General features: G+C 48.4%; 1 protein-coding gene across 7 annotated transcripts in view; it reads left to right on the top strand.

The window, feature by feature from the left end:
- The window catches only part of RHBDF1 (rhomboid 5 homolog 1), a 39,351-nt gene that overhangs the window by 10,829 nt on the left and 12,392 nt on the right, over window positions 1-16,130 (top strand). For 4 of the 7 annotated variants that reach the window (XM_065684019.1, XM_065684014.1, XM_065684018.1 and 1 more), the window contains exons 2-5: window positions 5,515-5,656; window positions 7,823-7,953; window positions 13,296-13,509; window positions 15,260-15,466. In XM_065684019.1, coding sequence (XP_065540091.1) covers window positions 5,537-5,656; window positions 7,823-7,953; window positions 13,296-13,509; window positions 15,260-15,466 — 672 coding nt within the window. In that variant the 5' untranslated portion in view covers window positions 5,515-5,536. Of the gene's footprint in view, window positions 1-1,282; window positions 1,355-5,514; window positions 5,657-5,897; window positions 7,602-7,822; window positions 7,954-13,295; window positions 13,510-15,259; window positions 15,467-16,130 lie in introns of those variants that run through there. The other 3 variants (XM_065684013.1, XM_065684017.1, XM_065684016.1) reach the window with 2 other exon arrangements.

The raw sequence follows: 16,130 nt of genomic DNA, 5'->3' as shown, positions 1-16,130 counted from the left end.
CTCCCCTGACTCACTCTGTCTGGAGATCACCGTTAGGGTCCTGGTTTCTTTGCTGTCCCTTCAGCCAGATGCCTGCTGGTGTGCCCCAACCAGAATAGCTGCATGGGCAGACCCCTTCACCTCCGCAGGTACACGGGATGTGCCTGGAACTCTGCATAGCAGGCACTGCAAATATAGCTGTTGCGGTGATTGGGGTTTTAAAAATGGAGGAAAACAGCTGGAAGTGATGATGGGATTGCAGCAGAATAGCCCTTGTGTCTGTTACCTCCTGAGGGTGTCTGTAAGAACATGCATGTGCAGTGCTGGAAAGGGGCAGATGATGTTGGGAAAAGCAGATGATGCACTTTGTGTACTAGGGTTGAATTAAATGTTTGTTTTGTTTTTCATTTGGAATGTTTTTTGGGTTTTTTGTTTCTTTAAAAAAGCTTTCTTTTAAATGGGAATGATGGTAAAATGGAAATTTTGGAAGAAAAAGTCAGTATGGGAATAGCTTCAGCTGTCTGTTTAAATGGAAGGATGGTCTGTCTTTGAAATGATGGTGCAAATTGCTGCATGTATTTGAGATGCTTGTCAGTTTTAGGAGCAAGCTCAGGCTTCTGTACAAGACTTTTCCTTCTCTGTTTGGGTCAGTGGATTTCACTAAGCAGCTTTTCTTGATCATGTGCCAGCTTTGGAATTTAATGCGCTCTCCCTTTCTGAGCCTGACCCAGAGTATGGTGGATTTGGCTTTTGTATTGGTACTGTGACCTTGCTTTGGCATGGAGCTTTTGAAGATGACTTTCCCAGAGTATCTGCAATATACAAGGTTTTTTTCCCTCTTGTTTGTTTATTTTAATTGAAATGGACTTCATTAGTCATTTGTGTGCTGCTACCAGGGCTGTACACGCAGCTGCTCAGTGAGAAGAAGCTACATCTGCACGTGCCATGTGTTCAGCCTGTGAGCTGGAGAAGAGTTTGTGTTTCTGGATTCCTCAGTTTTGTGATGCTGAGGGAACAGCTTCTGAGCTGACTGAGCAGTGCAGGTAGTGGCACCAGGACTGGGACTGTGACAGCACTGGGAGGAGAAGTCCAGGCAGGTATTGGACCATTCCATGTCTTCCCATCTCTTCAGACAGTCTCCTTACCCATGTCTCCAATGGCTCTTGTGTGGTTTCAGTAATAGGGGAGACTTCTCTCTCAATGCCACTTGCTGGAATTGCTACCCTGAGGGTTTACAAAAGTTGAGTGTCAAGTCCCAGTGACAGTTGATGAAAGCTTGAACATTTCCACCTACCCAGGATGAAGATATTTGGCTGATGTCCGGGTTGATGGAGCACTTTCTGGCTTTGGGAGATGCTGCAAACCACAGGCACAGGTGAGAGGTCTGAAACAGCACCTGTCCAAGGACTGAGCAGCTGGATGTAGATCCCACTGTATTTGTGGGAAGAGAAGATGGTAGGGGGAACATGGAAAAGATCTGCAAAGTCGGGATTGGCATGGAGAAAAAGGGTAGGGAAAAGCTGTTCACTCTTCTAGCCCAGGAGCTACGGGGCATCAGGTGAACCCAAGAAATGGCAGACTTAGAGACAAGCTGAAGAAGATGGCTTATCACATAGCACGTGTTTCAGCTGTGGAACTCAGTTAAGAATGCAGTTAAGAACACAAAAAGTTTGCTTGGATTAAAAATAAGTTGGATAAATTGTGGAAGTCATTGGATGGATATGAAGATGGATACAGAACCGTTAAATGCAAAGATATCTCTGGCACAAGAAGCCTCTGAGTTATTTATAGCACATGGCGTGACTCTGTCCTGTGAGATGACTGTCGAGTAATCCTGTACTCTGTGCCCATTGCCAGGCATCTTATGTTGGAAATGAGATACTGGTGTTGGATGGATACTTGGCCTGACCTTGCATGGTTGTGCTGTGTATGTTCCTATCCTGCTGCTGTCATTGACTTCTTGAAGACACTTGCTAGGACAGTACTGATAAATTGGGACTGGGGATATGGGACCATTCAAATGAAATCTGTGTCAGTGCAGTCAACTTTGAAACAAAGCCCATTGGTCCTATGAAATACATGGACACTGTATCCTGAAACAGTATCCCCTAAAAATAAGGAAGGAGTTAGTGTGAAACTCAGCATATGCTTTTAGTGCAGTGCTGAGACAGAAATTAGTGACTGCAGCACTTTGAGCGAGGGCCAGGTGCAATAAGGAGTGTTACCTGCCTTGCAAAGACTTACTTATGTTCAACTGTCCATCTGTGTACACAGCTATCCATCTATGTACAGCTAGTCTATATGTCTGTGTGTGCAGTTGGATCCACATTCAGTCTGAGACCTGCCTCTTGCGTCCATATCCCAGCCTCTTGTGGCCTGGGTCAGAGGCAGTTGGTGATGTGTGCTGTGGCCATGTATTCACAATGTGCAGAGAATCAGGCCCTGCTAGAGCAAGTGCTGTAAGTTTAATCTGAAGTGTTTGAAAAGCTTATTTTTTGGCCATTCCCAATGCACAGATGTAGTTGAAAATGATGAACAGCTCTGCCTTCACTGCACTCTCATTGGGAAATAAGCATTTTAGTAAGTAAAAAGGTTAAACTGGTAAAAGGACTTGCTGCTGAGTTAAGTACTCTGCAGTCACCCTTGAAACTCACCTGGTTTTTAAATAGTGAGTGCACTTACACAACTATTATATATGTATTTTGATGCTTTGCTATTTAAAGAACTCTTCAACTGCTGACACTGAGAGAAAGCAGTCTGTTGCTCTGTCAGCTATGTGAGTTTCATCTTGAGATCTTCTTGCCTAAGGAACAAAGCTGAGTCAGCTTTGGGGATAATCATAAAGCCATGGGCTTGACCTCAAGTGCATGTATGCTCCGTCCTCTTCTTTGGAAGTGTACATTGCTGGAGATCCCCATGCACTAGTCTGCAGGGGATGCAATGAAGCCAGTGTGATGGATACATGAACTGAAGGGGGACTGAAGACAAATTTCATTGGGAAGTCTGTCACAGAGTGCAGCATTGTTGTGACAGCTTTTGGCAATACCGGAGTGATTCATTCATTGCCTTCCTGGCTCGGCCTCCCTGTTTGATAGAGCTGCAAATCTTGTACAAGTTTGCATGCTTTACTCCCAAAGCACCTGCTCACAAAGGCAGCTCTGTAGGTGGGCAGGAAGGAAGTTGAGCAATGCCTACTCATTGAAGAGATGCTGGAAAAAGAGCTGTGCTAGTTCAGAAGCTCCAAATTTGCCCTTGAAGGTATGGAAAGAAAGCTCTTAAGTTGTGTCATGACGGTCATGTGTAAAATAGGTTGTGTTTGGTCATGCTAGAATGGTGGCTCTGTCTCTCTTGGCTGGTCTTGGATTAGAGCGTCCCAGGAAGATGTGGTGTTCATGATCCTCATGGGTAAATGCTGAGCTCTATGCATTGCAGCAGGAGGGTTCTTCACGTGTGAGAAATCTGCTTTGGTTTCTGACCTCACCATGAAGACAAGTTTGCCCATTTTGTATGCAAGACTGAAAGCTGTCTGGTAGTGGATTTACTCTTCCCAAGAGCAGGCAGGAGTTCTGCATATACTCTCACTGTTCTCATCTTATAGGAGATTAGAACAGATGCATTTGGTTACCCCTGTGGCTAGGGGTGGAGGGAAGGAAGGAATTGTGTCCCTGCAACAAACGGCACTGCGTCTGTGCACACAGGACCGTGCTGCACGAACGAAAGGCATGTCTGTACAGGCTGGATCATGAATTCCCAGACTTTTGGGGGCCTGTGGTATTTGCTGAAACCCAACCTTCATCCACCTACAGCTGGGTCCTCCCTTTTTGTCGTTCTGGCTCAGCTGAGCACAGTGCTCCTGGCAGCCAGCCTGGCTTGTGTGACTGAGCTAGCAGCTGGTGTTCAACTCCTTTTAGATGAGATTCTCTCCTCCTAACCCATAGGTTAACGGACCTATTCTATTTCCCCTGCACTGTGTATCTTCTGCAGTGGTAAGCTTCACCCTTTGTGTGACTCCCTTTGCAGAGCATCTGCATGGAGCTGTGGGAATAGGGTGGAAACGCCACGAAAGACCATGTGTGTTTCAGGGAACTCGTGCCTAATTTAGGTGGGGAGGGACCAGTGTAAGTTGCCTGGCTCACTTGCTGTGCAAGGCAGAGATAGCTCAGGCTGCTCAGGGCAGTTGAGTTTAGCTGAGTGCCGAATGTCCCCAGGGATGGAGGTCCCCCTGCCACCGGTTCTGTCCTAGGACTTGGCCACTCTCAAGGAAGAATCCTTGTCTATTAAAATCATTGTGCATTTAAAATAAATTGACTGTGTTAACAATGTAAAAATGCTGAGTTTTAATGCAAACAGAAAGCTTTTCTTATGCTCTCTTTCAAATCATGTGTGCCTGCTAAGTTAACTGCATGCTTATTCCATCTGTCCACCACGGTGGGGAAAGAGGCTGGGACTCTTGATCTCTTTTTATTGTCCCCTGTGGGATCTGTGGCCTAGGACAACACAAGAGGGGAGCTAGGGGGGGGAATTGGATGACTTATTCCATTCAGCACACATTCTGTCCACTACTAGCTTACTGTTGTGTGTGTGCTAGCAGAAGAATAAACGTGGGCTGGTAGAATAACTTAAGGTTGGAAGGTACCTGTGGAGGTATCTGAGCTGGTCTCCTTCCAGTGTTATCCATTTTCTTAGTTGTTTCTCTGAGGTGCACAGTAAAGTAGTTGCTCTGCAAGCCGGAAAGTGGCATGGTCCCTGTCCCACTGCGTGCAACCTTAACAGCAGGAGGAAGCTGCAGTACAGTAGAGTGGGCAAGATGACAGCAAGTCACTCTGGTTGCTTTGGCATTTTGGTTACGCAGCGGTTTTTACTTAAATACTGTATCATTATTATTTATGTATGAAAACCACTCTTAGTTCAGGATCAGTGCCAGTTCTCTAATGTTCGTGCTATACTTGCATTGCTCTGTGCATTCTTGTGTTTCTAGAAAATGATTACTTTTTTAAAAGAGATTAGAACCAGCAAAGAGAGATGGTCACTTGCTAATTGCTGAGTAGTAGGTAGGAGAGTGTGGTGCTTGGCTTCGGGTGGGCAGTGGTGCCTGTGTGAGTCACAGGCTGTTTTTAGAGGGAGGTCAGTGGCTCTTGGTACTGCAGTTACTTAGCTGGTTGGACTGCATCCAGATCTTATTAAGATTTAATTCATGACTGGTCCTTAAGGAATCCGGATCTCACAGTAGTCTCAGCAAAAATCTTAATGGGAGGTGACTGTCAGGCTTGTGACTGCAGTCTCTGGCACCTGGCGCAGGGTCCTGCAGGCTTCAGAAATGTGCTGTGTCCTCTAAGTGCCTGGTCCTGGCTGACCAGCATGGGCACAAGCTGTAACGCTTGAACCCTCATGAGGCACTTTGAGAAGTCATCCAACGTGGGGCTTGGGTCCCATCACTTGCAGCCTGGAGGAGCGGGCTCTGCTCGACCCTGCCAGCACTACCCTGTCAGGGATGAGCCTGGTTCCCTCCTGACTGTGATTTCTCCCCTCTCCTAGGCCTGAGGACAAACGTGGGACAATGTCGGAGGCGCGACATGACAGCACAAGCAGTTTACAGCGGAAGAAGCCACCATGGTTGAAACTGGACATCCCAGTGCCGGCGCCTGTGTCGGTGCCAGAAGAGCCGCAGCCTGTGCAGGTACAGGAGCTGGGGGCAGGAGGGACGGTTTGTGGGGCTGTGGATAGGTTGCAGAGCCCCACTGCACTGAGATCATGCCTGTGCCTGTGGTCTCCAGCAGTCCCAGCTGAGAGAAATGCAGTGTGTGATGGCAGGTCATAAGACCACGTGAGAACGGGCCGAGCCATTGAGTAAATTCATGATTGGTAATTAACTCCCCCTTGAAGGAGCTGTGGGAGGGATGAGGGTGGGTGGCTGATGCACTCAGATCAGTGGACGTGACTGTTTGGATGTGGGGATTGTGAAAAGTGTCCTGGCTGAGGGATGTGGGAGTGAAGTATTCAAACAAGCATTTCTTAAGGGGACTGGAGGAGTGCAGGGCTCCTTAGACAAACACAAGGGTCTGGAAGTGCTGGAGTTTATACTGAAATGAGCAGGGAATGAATCTGACTTATGAATAGCCAAGATAATGACAGGCTGTTGTCAGTAACAGCAGAAGAAGAACAGTTACTGGCAACTCAAAGCTGTTACCAGCATGAGGAACAGAAGAAAATAATCTGGAATGAAAGATAAGTAAAATTGAAGGATGGTGAAGTAGAGATGGGGCAATAGGTTGATAGGAACAGTGCAAAAAACTTCTGTATTTATGCTGGGTATAGGAAGAATAACAGAAATTTCTGCTACAAGGTGGCAAAAGCTCTCGCATACTGGTGAGACCTGGTGGGGTGACTGCTAGCTCTTCATGTGACCTTACTGCAGAAGCAGAGATTACCTGCACTGAAGGCAGAGCCAGAGTGTTCTTCCTGCCCAGCTCCATGGCTGGAGTGCAGTGCCTGGGTTCAGTTGCTTATGGGAAAATATGGTTTAGCCATCAGAGAAATGGAGGGTGACACAGCTGGAGGGGAGTTGAGGACAAGCGGATCTTAAGAAGGAACTTATGTTGCACTTGGAATAGCAAAGACTGGCCTCTTCGCCATTCGTTAATCCAGGGACTAAAACAGACTTCAGTTATCTGAGGGATTCTAGTCTGGTTCTGGTCTTACCTTGGAGGAAAAGTGATCAGGATTCAGTCTGCAGGATAGGAAGTGGAATACAGGAATTTTAACAGTGCAGGTTGAAACTTTGCAAATAATTTATTTAAGGCTTTCTTGATGCTCTCTTACCTGAAATCTCTGGAGAGATACTCTGTACTTAGGATGGAAGCTGGTGGAGTTGATGTTCTCTGGAGGTCCAGTTTGCCCAGCACAGGCTGTAAGGGTAAGAGTGCATAGTGGGCTCCTTTGGCTTACAGCCTGAGTATCTGTGCATTGTTTCACATAAAACTTAACAGAACATGTTAAGATTAGTGGGAATTATTAACTTTCTGGGCCAGAGGGGATAGAGTAGCAATTAGTCTTGAGGCAGACTGACCAGAAAAGCAGTTGATGAGAGCTTCACTTGCCAGAGGGGCAGTCTGTTCAGCCTGCATTTTACAAATGGGAAATGATGTCTCTGCCAAGCTGATGAAAAATTAGCCCAGAACAGCCCTGGGGAGTCAGGAGGCAGTTGTATGAGCTGAGAGCAGTCTGGTGAGTTGTGTCATATTTGGTAGGTGACATCAGCCAAGACATGCCAGGAGCTTTTAGACCGGAGTGTGTCCAGACGATTAGGTTATGAACAAAGCTGATGTGACTTTCCCAGCTTGCTTAGCCTGCATCAGGCAGCAGCTACAGCACACACCCACTCACAGCTCTCGCAGGCTTTTAGTGCAGATCCAGAGTAATTTATGAAGGAAATCTCAGTTACTGTGCTTCTCTCCACCTTGTGGGGTGGTCTAGGAGTGTGTGATTGGTTTCCTTCTGGCTAGAAAACAGCCGGGAGCATATGTTGCAGGCACTCGTGTAATACATCCTCCCATCTACAAATGGACATCAGTTGATGGTCCAGGCTAGAGCTGCTCTGAACTGAGACCCACTGCAGCACACAGGTACTGTGTCCTTGATGCTAACTGTTCTGTTCTGCAGAGCCATTCCTGGCTAATATGAACATAGTCCTTGTTAGCCTAGTTTTGCTGCCCAACTGCACTCACCCAGCTTATGTTTGGGGTGTTGGGTGGCTGTTGAATTGCTAGCTAAATGTTGCACAAGATGTCTGGCCTTGTAGAGCATCATTCTGAGAACACTGACCCCCTCCTACTTTCCTGTGCAGCCCACGAGACGCCAGGCCTTTCTGCGAAGCGTGAGCATGCCAGCTGACAACACACGTGTACCCTCCCTGCCCAATGAGGTGAGGAGACCGGTGCTACAACGGCAGACCTCGATCACCCAGACCATTAAGAGGTGAGAAACTGAATTCATGGAGCCCGCTTTATGAGATTCTATCCTTTACTTGTGGATTTATGGTCCTCTGCTTGCTCCATGGCCTGGCACTTCAGAGGCGTATCACAGCAGGATTAGGTTGTCTCCCTTGTTATCTATCTGCAGAAGAGGATGGGTGCAAATAGGTCCCCAGTACATAAACCCATGGGTGCTATATAGCCTGTGTTTACTAAGTAAGGAGACAAGTCCTGGGAGGAAGATTGTGGTGATCAGGACAATGTCACTTAGAGACAAATTTCTGTCCCTGTTCCCCAGGGAGGTGGCTGTTTTAGAGTAATGGGATGCCTCAGGCCCTGATGTTTAGTTAAGACTCTATGAAGTAGTGAGCTGGCCTTGCTTTGTATCTGAGAACATATGATTGCTGGGGGAAGCAGAAGCCCATCCTAAGCAGCCCATGAGTCTCAGCAGCTTGGATCCTAGCATTAGTTCATTGATGGTCCTTGAAGTGGTTATGGGGGGTGATGGAGAGAAGGGAGAGGCTGTCTGGGTCCCATTCCCTGTGCCTTTACAGAGGGTTATCATTCGTCCCCAAGATCCAGGGGTCTCTGAAACTCAGCCCCAGAGCTGATGCTCCATCCCTCCCCCTGGCAAAAGTTTATCCCAGTTTATCCAAAGGGAGTGGCTCTCCTAGCTGCTCTTCTGAGATGCCTGGCTTGTATCTCTGGCAGAGTGTCAGACCTGCCTGAATCCCGGGAGCATTCGTGGAGCTCCACAGGTCAGGGGTACTTTCAGTCAGCTAGGCTTCGCCCACTTACAGAGAAGCAACTTTTCAGCTATGGGAAAGACTGACCTCCCACACAGTGTTTTCCTTTGCCTCAGACATTCCCCAGCTGTCTTGATAGTGAAGCTCTCCCACAGCAGCTCTCTGTGATCCTGCTTCTTGTGAGGTTGGGAGGACTGAGCCATGAAGCAGTATCTGCTGACCTTGTCCCATTCCTTGCCAGTACAACTGGGCAAGAGCGTATCAAGGATGAGGGGATATCCTGGGAGGGTGCTGGAAGGGCCCTGACAAGAAGCATTGTGTGGCATGGCCAAGGTAACCTTCTTCCCCAGAGGTCCTCACAACAACAGTTTTTGTTTAGGGTGAGGAGGCTGGGGAACTGCAAACCGCTTCGGTGCTTGGGGGAACAAATTTGCTCCCAGTGCTACTACACTATAAGACAGACAAGGCATATGGAGCTACAGTGAGTAATGGAGGAGTGCTGGATGGTGGTGGTGAAGCTCCAACTGAGGGAGATGCTAATGTCCTGCCTAGCACTGGGACAGCGGGCAGACCTGTGGCTGTTGCACCAACAAACCCTGTGACATCCTGGGAGTCTCCTGCTCAGAGTATGTATGTGGTGGGGTCACTGCTGTTTTGCAGTGCTGATTGTTTCGTGCATGCTGTTGTGCAGCATGGGGGAGAGACAGTCCTCTCAATCCTGGAGGACTCACAGTTTGTGAGCAATGTCTACAGAGTGCTGTCGGATGTGGGTAGGAGAGCAGGTGCAGCAGTAGGAAAGACTTTCCAAGGGGCAGAACTGCAGGAGATGCACACATGACATGACATTAGCAATAAAAGCATGAAAGATGTGAATCAGAAACAGGGATAGGGATCTGGAAAGTAACAAGGAAAGGCCTAAAAGCATGTGCTCTGTTTAGCAGAGGTAGGGACGCAATGGGGAATTGCAGATGATGCATCTGTAGAAGTATCCTGGAGATTTGTTTTCTGAGTCCAGTGAAGCTGACTGCTAGGTTTTCTGCTTAACACAACCCTCAGGATGTGAAACTTTTCTGGCAGCAGGACTCCACACTATCTTGTTCCCTGGGGATTGGAGGATGCATTAGGGAGCCTAAGGTCAAATCTTACAAATGGCATGGGAGTTATTCATGTGCCTGAGTATAGGCAGCTAACACTACTTCCAGTCTCTTGGAGTATCCAAGATGTCCATGCAAGACAGCAGATGTGAGACAAATAGGTGCACCGGGCAAGATCCTGTCAGGGTCAACCCTAATGGGCCCAGGGCACTTCCTGTGGCAGCAGACACCTGTATCTGAGCAGATACAAAAGTGTCCAAAGCCAACCAGTGGGATCTGTAGCTGGGCTTTTGCGCAGAAGGCAGATCATATAGATCTAGGGGTTGAGGTAGATTGCGGTATCCCTGGTAACTTCAAGAGCAATGGAAGGCCTATGTCAGATGTGCAGATGCACCAAAAGGATTCAGCAGCATCCTGGGTTCAAAGGTGCTGTTGTGTGACTTGAGTTTGGTTGTTTCTCTGAGGTCATGCTCTCAGGTGGAAGCCGCTGTCATGTACTGCTGTGGATGGGGCTATGGAAGGAGATGGGGAAGTGTTGGATGCAGGCGGCTGCTCCCCTGCACAGCCCTACAAGTTCCCTCCCTTCAGCTGTCTTTTCTTTGCAGCAGACAGGTACGGTTTCAGAGGAGTCAGACCCTGCCCGCTCAGGGGCACCGGGTGGGCAGGAGTTCCCTGAAAAAGCGGCAGTCCCTGCCCCGATCGTTTTTCAGGTACTGGTAGCACTGAGTGTGAAACCCACCCCTGCATGTGTGTGCGAGGGCTGTTGTGACCTGCACAGATCCTGTCTGTTGCTGGGACTGTGCTGCCTTTTTCCAGGGCTGCCCAGGAGGCCTGCAAACAGACCGGAGTGAGAAAGTTCGTGTGCGCTTCTAACAAAAACCAGTTGTCACTCCTACTAAATATGTAGGCAGCTGTCAGTAAGTAGCATGGACTAACAAGCTGTCCACCAGCCAGCCTCACTCCCTCCTGCCTTTCCTAACAAGCTGTCAACCTCCTGGTGTTCACCACAGCTGGAATATCTCCCCAGGGCAGCCACAGCTCAGCCTGCCTTTGCTAGCATCAATGCAACATGTGGTGTATGCATATGTTGGCCCTAAAGCCTCCTTGGGGCAGAAGGGGAAGGAGAGGAAGCTGCACTGAACAGATGCTAGTTATGTTGGTCCAGACGGGGCTCAGAAGCTGGGAATGGAATAGAAGATCCACTCATTCACTGTTGACAACATGGCTTGTTCTAATCCAAATATGACTGTCCTTTTTTGAGGTGGAGGTCTTCGTTTACTTAGCACCAAGGAGATGAGCCACTCCAGGAGCCACAATGGCCCATCAGCCACCACCCCAAGACTGGAGCTTAGTAGACTTTTAAATCAGACAGACAATGTGACTTTGTGCATGGTGAGGACTGGACCTAGAGTGGACTGGCCTAGAAGTCCATTCCTGTCCTACCTTCCTCACTCTGGCACTGTGTCCACCTTTGACAACTGCTTATTGGTTTTAGGGTTTCAGAGCTTGTTAGCTCAGTGCAATAGAAGAGCAAGAGCTGACCTCTGATGCTGGTTCATTCCTTGTTACAGTGTGTAGGATGTGATGGGGCTCTCCAGCTGGACACAGGCATTCAGTATCTTCCCAGATACCCTAAACCATAGTCCTGGCCTATCTTGGCTATGATCAGAGAGTGGTACAGCTCTTTACCCTGGCCCAGTGGTGTCTATGGCAGTTCAGGAGTGGTCCTTGCAGTACAAAACATCTGTGGTAGTGCTTGTCCTTCCAGACTAGTGGGAGCACAGTTTCAGAGGACTTTGGGGCTCTGCTGTTGGTAAAATGGGCCATTCATCAGCAGGCTTATACGGCACAAATGACCCTCAAACGTTTCCCATTGAGGAGTGGCCCCATGTATGGACTTGTTTCCCAAGGTCACCTTCTTGATGAGATACTGGTTACAGCTGTGTATGAGAACCCCTCTGAGTTGTAAGACTGTTTTGTGGTTGTGTTGTGCTGCATCTACATGGCCAGAGCATCACCTCTGTGCTGTAGGCTTGGTTTGGGTTTGTCAGGCCAGGTGCTGACCCTTCTGCTCCAGAGAGAGATTGCTCTGACGAGATGTGGGTCTGTGGAAGCAGAGCAGTGCTCTGAGACATGCCTGTAGCTCTGCCTCTGAGGTCTGGCCCCTCTGGGCTTGCTGGAGGCATTTGAAGACAGTTGGGTCAGTGAGGTCAGGTGAGATCCAGCAATTGCCCAGGTAACCTCACACCAGCTGAAGGATCTGTTCTGGATCCTCTGGAGAGGCTGAGGGCAATGCATACTGGTTTGCATCTGGGGAGTTTAGCTGGAAAGGCTGTGGGTTTCAAATTCACATCTTTTTCCACAGTGGCAGGACATCTTCACCTGTTGGTTGATGGTTTTTGCTTGGTGGTGTACAAAACACAGGAATACTTCCCTGTCTGTAGTGCAGTGACTCAGTTCCCCTGTGTGTGACCTAATTCTAGATTTAATGCAGCCTTTATTCCAGTATATCTTTCCATAATCCTTCTGTGATCTGGGAGGTCTTGCTTCTCAGCAGCTGGAAATCCTGCTCCTGAGTAGGGGTTCTGAGGCCAGGGCATGGGATTTGGCTTGGAAGGACTTTCAGGTTTTGACACCTGGGCCAGACAACTGTAGGCTGACGCAGCTTGTTATCTTCTGAGGAAAGATTAAGCACAGTGGGAAAAGGTTGGCAGGGCTATGATGATCTTTGTAGGTGTAGGTTATCAGCTGCCCTGTAGTATTTGAAGTGGGTTGTTAGTTTGACTTATTTGCTCCCTCTCTGCCTTCGCTGGGATTTTGCTTCTGATCAACTGCTCTTCTGTGGCAGCAAACCTACCTCAAGGCTGCAACCTTGTGCTCCTGCCTCTGCAACCAGCAGCTTAGAGCTGTGTGTGTTTGCCTTAGCAGAGATCAGGACCAGAGCAAACACTTGCCTTTCATGTTACCTTTGAGGAGCATAGAAATCCTGCAGCATGAGACGAAGAAGTTGGGAGTATCCTGGGAGTGTGGGGGAGGATGGGAGAGAACAATGAATTCTGGTGGCTCTTGGGAGAAGCTCCAGAGCCATGGAACAGTACAATCCCACAATGGGGATGTATAGCTGCCCTGGAGATGGTAAGTGTTTTCAATAGATGGGTTTTAAAATTTCACCAAGCTCTTTTCTGAGTTTCTGTTCCATCCTTCTTTTTAGAAAAAATAAGAACAAACTGTTCTTTCCACACAGCAAATCTCCCCTGTCATTTATCTCTCTCATTTTTCTTCTGTCTTAAGAGACAGAATGCTGTTAATGGTTCAACATTTCTGGCCAGCATCTGTCAGGTTGCTAAAACCAGCTGAGGACAGGCTGCGAGATGCTCATAGGGGAGAGTTCTGTGTGTCTTTGAATTGGGCTGGGCTGGAAGAGACCACCAAGGCTTTGGACTTCTCATGTGCATAGTCCAAGCAAACATAACGCTTCTTTGCACTTGTATGCTGGCATATTTCAGAGGCACAGCGGACTGGTTTGGGGTGAGCAAAGACAGTGACGCTACTCAGAAATGGCAGAGAAAGAGCCTCCGCCACTGCAGTCTGCGGTATGGGAAGCTGAAACCTCAGGTCATCCGAGAAATGGACTTGCCCAGTCAGGACAATATTTCTCTAACAAGCACAGAGACTCCTCCTCCACTGTATGTTGGACCCTGCCAGCTGGGCATGCAAAAGGTGAGTAATCTGGGACAGATTCAAGGCCATCAGGAGTTCCCTGTCTTTACCACTTTGGCAGCTGTGACCTATCTGCGGGCTTAGTTCTGCCTCAACACGTCTGGGCTCTGTGCTCAGACACTTCTCAAGTCTCAGATACAGTTTGGCAGGCTCCTTCCTTCTCTTCAGTCTTGTTGGCTGAGGTCCCTCAGCTGTTTTGGTGGTAGGCTTAGAGCAGTGTTTGTCATGTTGTGAACTATGGTGGTGATTAGATGTGTGCAGCATGTCCAAGAGTGCTCAGCTTGGGGGTTCTGCTGTCTTTTTGCAAGGGCAAAATTCTGTTGTACACAGATTAGCCAGTACCCTGGACCCAAATATACAGTAACAGACCTGGTATCACTCAAGACAATTGCCTAGTGGATCCTTGACCCAAGCAGAATGCAGGCAGAAGCACAGCTACTGTCCTCTTATATACGTGGTTGTTTTAAGAATTTGGAAGGTGTCTTTTGTATTAACAGTACTACAGCTCTGCTTACAGGTCCTCAGAAATGGTGTTGAGTGCCTGCAAACAGCATCTCCTAATTCTCTCCTCCCTACCTTCAAGTGTGACCCCAGGGAACAAGACCTAGTCAAGCACATCCAGTGACAAGCACTTCAGAACTAACCCACAATATCCCTCTGCTCCATTCAGTGATAGTAACCCATGTGGTTGATTACTGTGCATTAATGAGCACCACTGCAACCTGGGCAAGTAGGGAAACAAATTTCAAAGCAGGTTAGTCTGTGACCTGAAGCCTGTCTGTGTCACTGAAGCAGAGCATTTTGTGCATCTTTCAATCAAATTTCACCTTGTTGTGCTCTTTCCTGATTTCTTACTAGCTAATAAGAGTGTCTTGCAGTTAGTCTTTGGTCATAGGGGACTCAAAAATACTGTTGGGCTCTACTTGGGCTACATGAAATCAGAACACAGTATCAGTAGGTGTAAGCCCATAAAGCTTCGTGTTGAGTGTTCAACTGCGGGTTAAAAAAAAGCTCATAAAATGTTAGGATAAAGCATAGGAGTCTTACAGAAACCACAGCTGTGATGATGTAAGGACAGAGGCAAGGTTTGTGGCTGAGGGCAATATTTTCATTAGGTTGGTTTGTATGTTTGGAAGAAGTGAGAGCTTTGGCCTGAAGAGTCCCATAGAAGGGCTTGCAGCTCCCAAAAGGTTGCCTGCTTTTTCCAGCTGTTAAAACTTAATTAATGGAAGCAGATGTAAATATACAGTTAAGCTTCAACAGGATACTGTTTAAGTCCTAGGCTGTGCTGTATCAGAAAGGAAATTAGCTGGAGAAAGAGCATGGCTGTTTCCAGGGATTTCTCAAACTCCTGTTCAGACAGCACATTCTCTGATTGTGGAGCTCACTGGCACAGGAGATGAATAGAACCAAGAGCTCAGGAAGGGCTGAAGGAGTTTTGGAGTCTCCTGTAAGCACCAGGAACATTCCGGGTGAAAATAGTCAATCGCCAACCAAAGAAAAAGAAAAAAAAAGGTGGGGAGAAGGGAGGGCAGGGTGAGAGGTTTGGGGTTACAACTAGGGCTTAGCTTGCAACAGGTTATTCCGTATCTCCCTATTGTGGAATCTGGTTGGTCTGTCCAGCCTGATTCTTGGTCAGTCCTGGGAACAAGGTCACTGTCATGGTCTCAAGACTTTTGCTTGGAGGAAGGAGGGCTTGGGAGGGAAGGGTTTGGGTGTGAATGGACTGATGGGCTGCTTCTCTCTGCAGATCATAGACCCCTTGGCCCGCGGCCGAGCTTTTCGCATGGCTGACGACAACGATGGCTTCAGCATCCCGCACACACCGATCACACCTGGTGCCACATCGCTCTGCTCCTTCACCAGCTCCCGCTCAGGGTTCAACCGCCTTCCACGGCGGCGGAAACGGGAATCTGTCGCTAAAATGAGTTTCCGAGCAGCTGCAGCTTTGGTGAAGGTACTGTTGGGGGGGCAGGCACCAGGCACCAGTCTGGTGGCGGGATGGGGCTCCGTCCTGAGAGAAGGAGAGAGGGAAGGAGCTTCTGAGTGGAGAGGGTGGGAGAGCAGTGGTGGAAGAGAAGGAACTAAGCCTTCTCCTGTTCTGTTTCAGCCATGTGCCTAGGAGGCAGGATTTGTAAAAAGCAGGGATGATAGCTAGGTTTTTGTACAGCTCTTGTTTTCCCCTTATTGGCCTGAAGGCTTTGATTCCCACAGCTAGCAGCCTTAGAGCGTTCCATCAGGTCCAGTTCGGCCTGCCTGGACCTCTCGGTGGTCCATCTGCAGCTGGTCAGTGGTCATGGAAGAGCAGAAGTACCTGAGGCTCTTACTATGCGTGTCTCTTCATCCTGCCATGTGTCTGCTTTCCTGGGCCCAGGGACCTTTTTGCTGTGCCTAGTACCACCAAACCACTTTGGGTTGGTCAACATTGTACAATACATGGTAGAGGAGCATGTTGCAAACCTCACCACATGGGAGATGGCCACTGTGGATTGAGACGTGGGGTAACACCTGTGAGTCTCACCAGGAAGGTGTTGCACATCAGCAAGTCTGCTGTGCTCCACACACAAGTGTGAACCAGCTCAACGCTTGGGCTCCCTGTGGGGTGACCCTGCATGTGCCTG

Source organism: Lathamus discolor, chromosome 6 (genome assembly GCF_037157495.1).
Source record: "Lathamus discolor isolate bLatDis1 chromosome 6, bLatDis1.hap1, whole genome shotgun sequence".
Taxonomy (NCBI): domain Eukaryota; kingdom Metazoa; phylum Chordata; class Aves; order Psittaciformes; family Psittacidae; genus Lathamus; species Lathamus discolor.
Note: the sequence above shows the minus strand (reverse complement) of the source record. Positions and strands in the feature narration are given on the sequence as shown.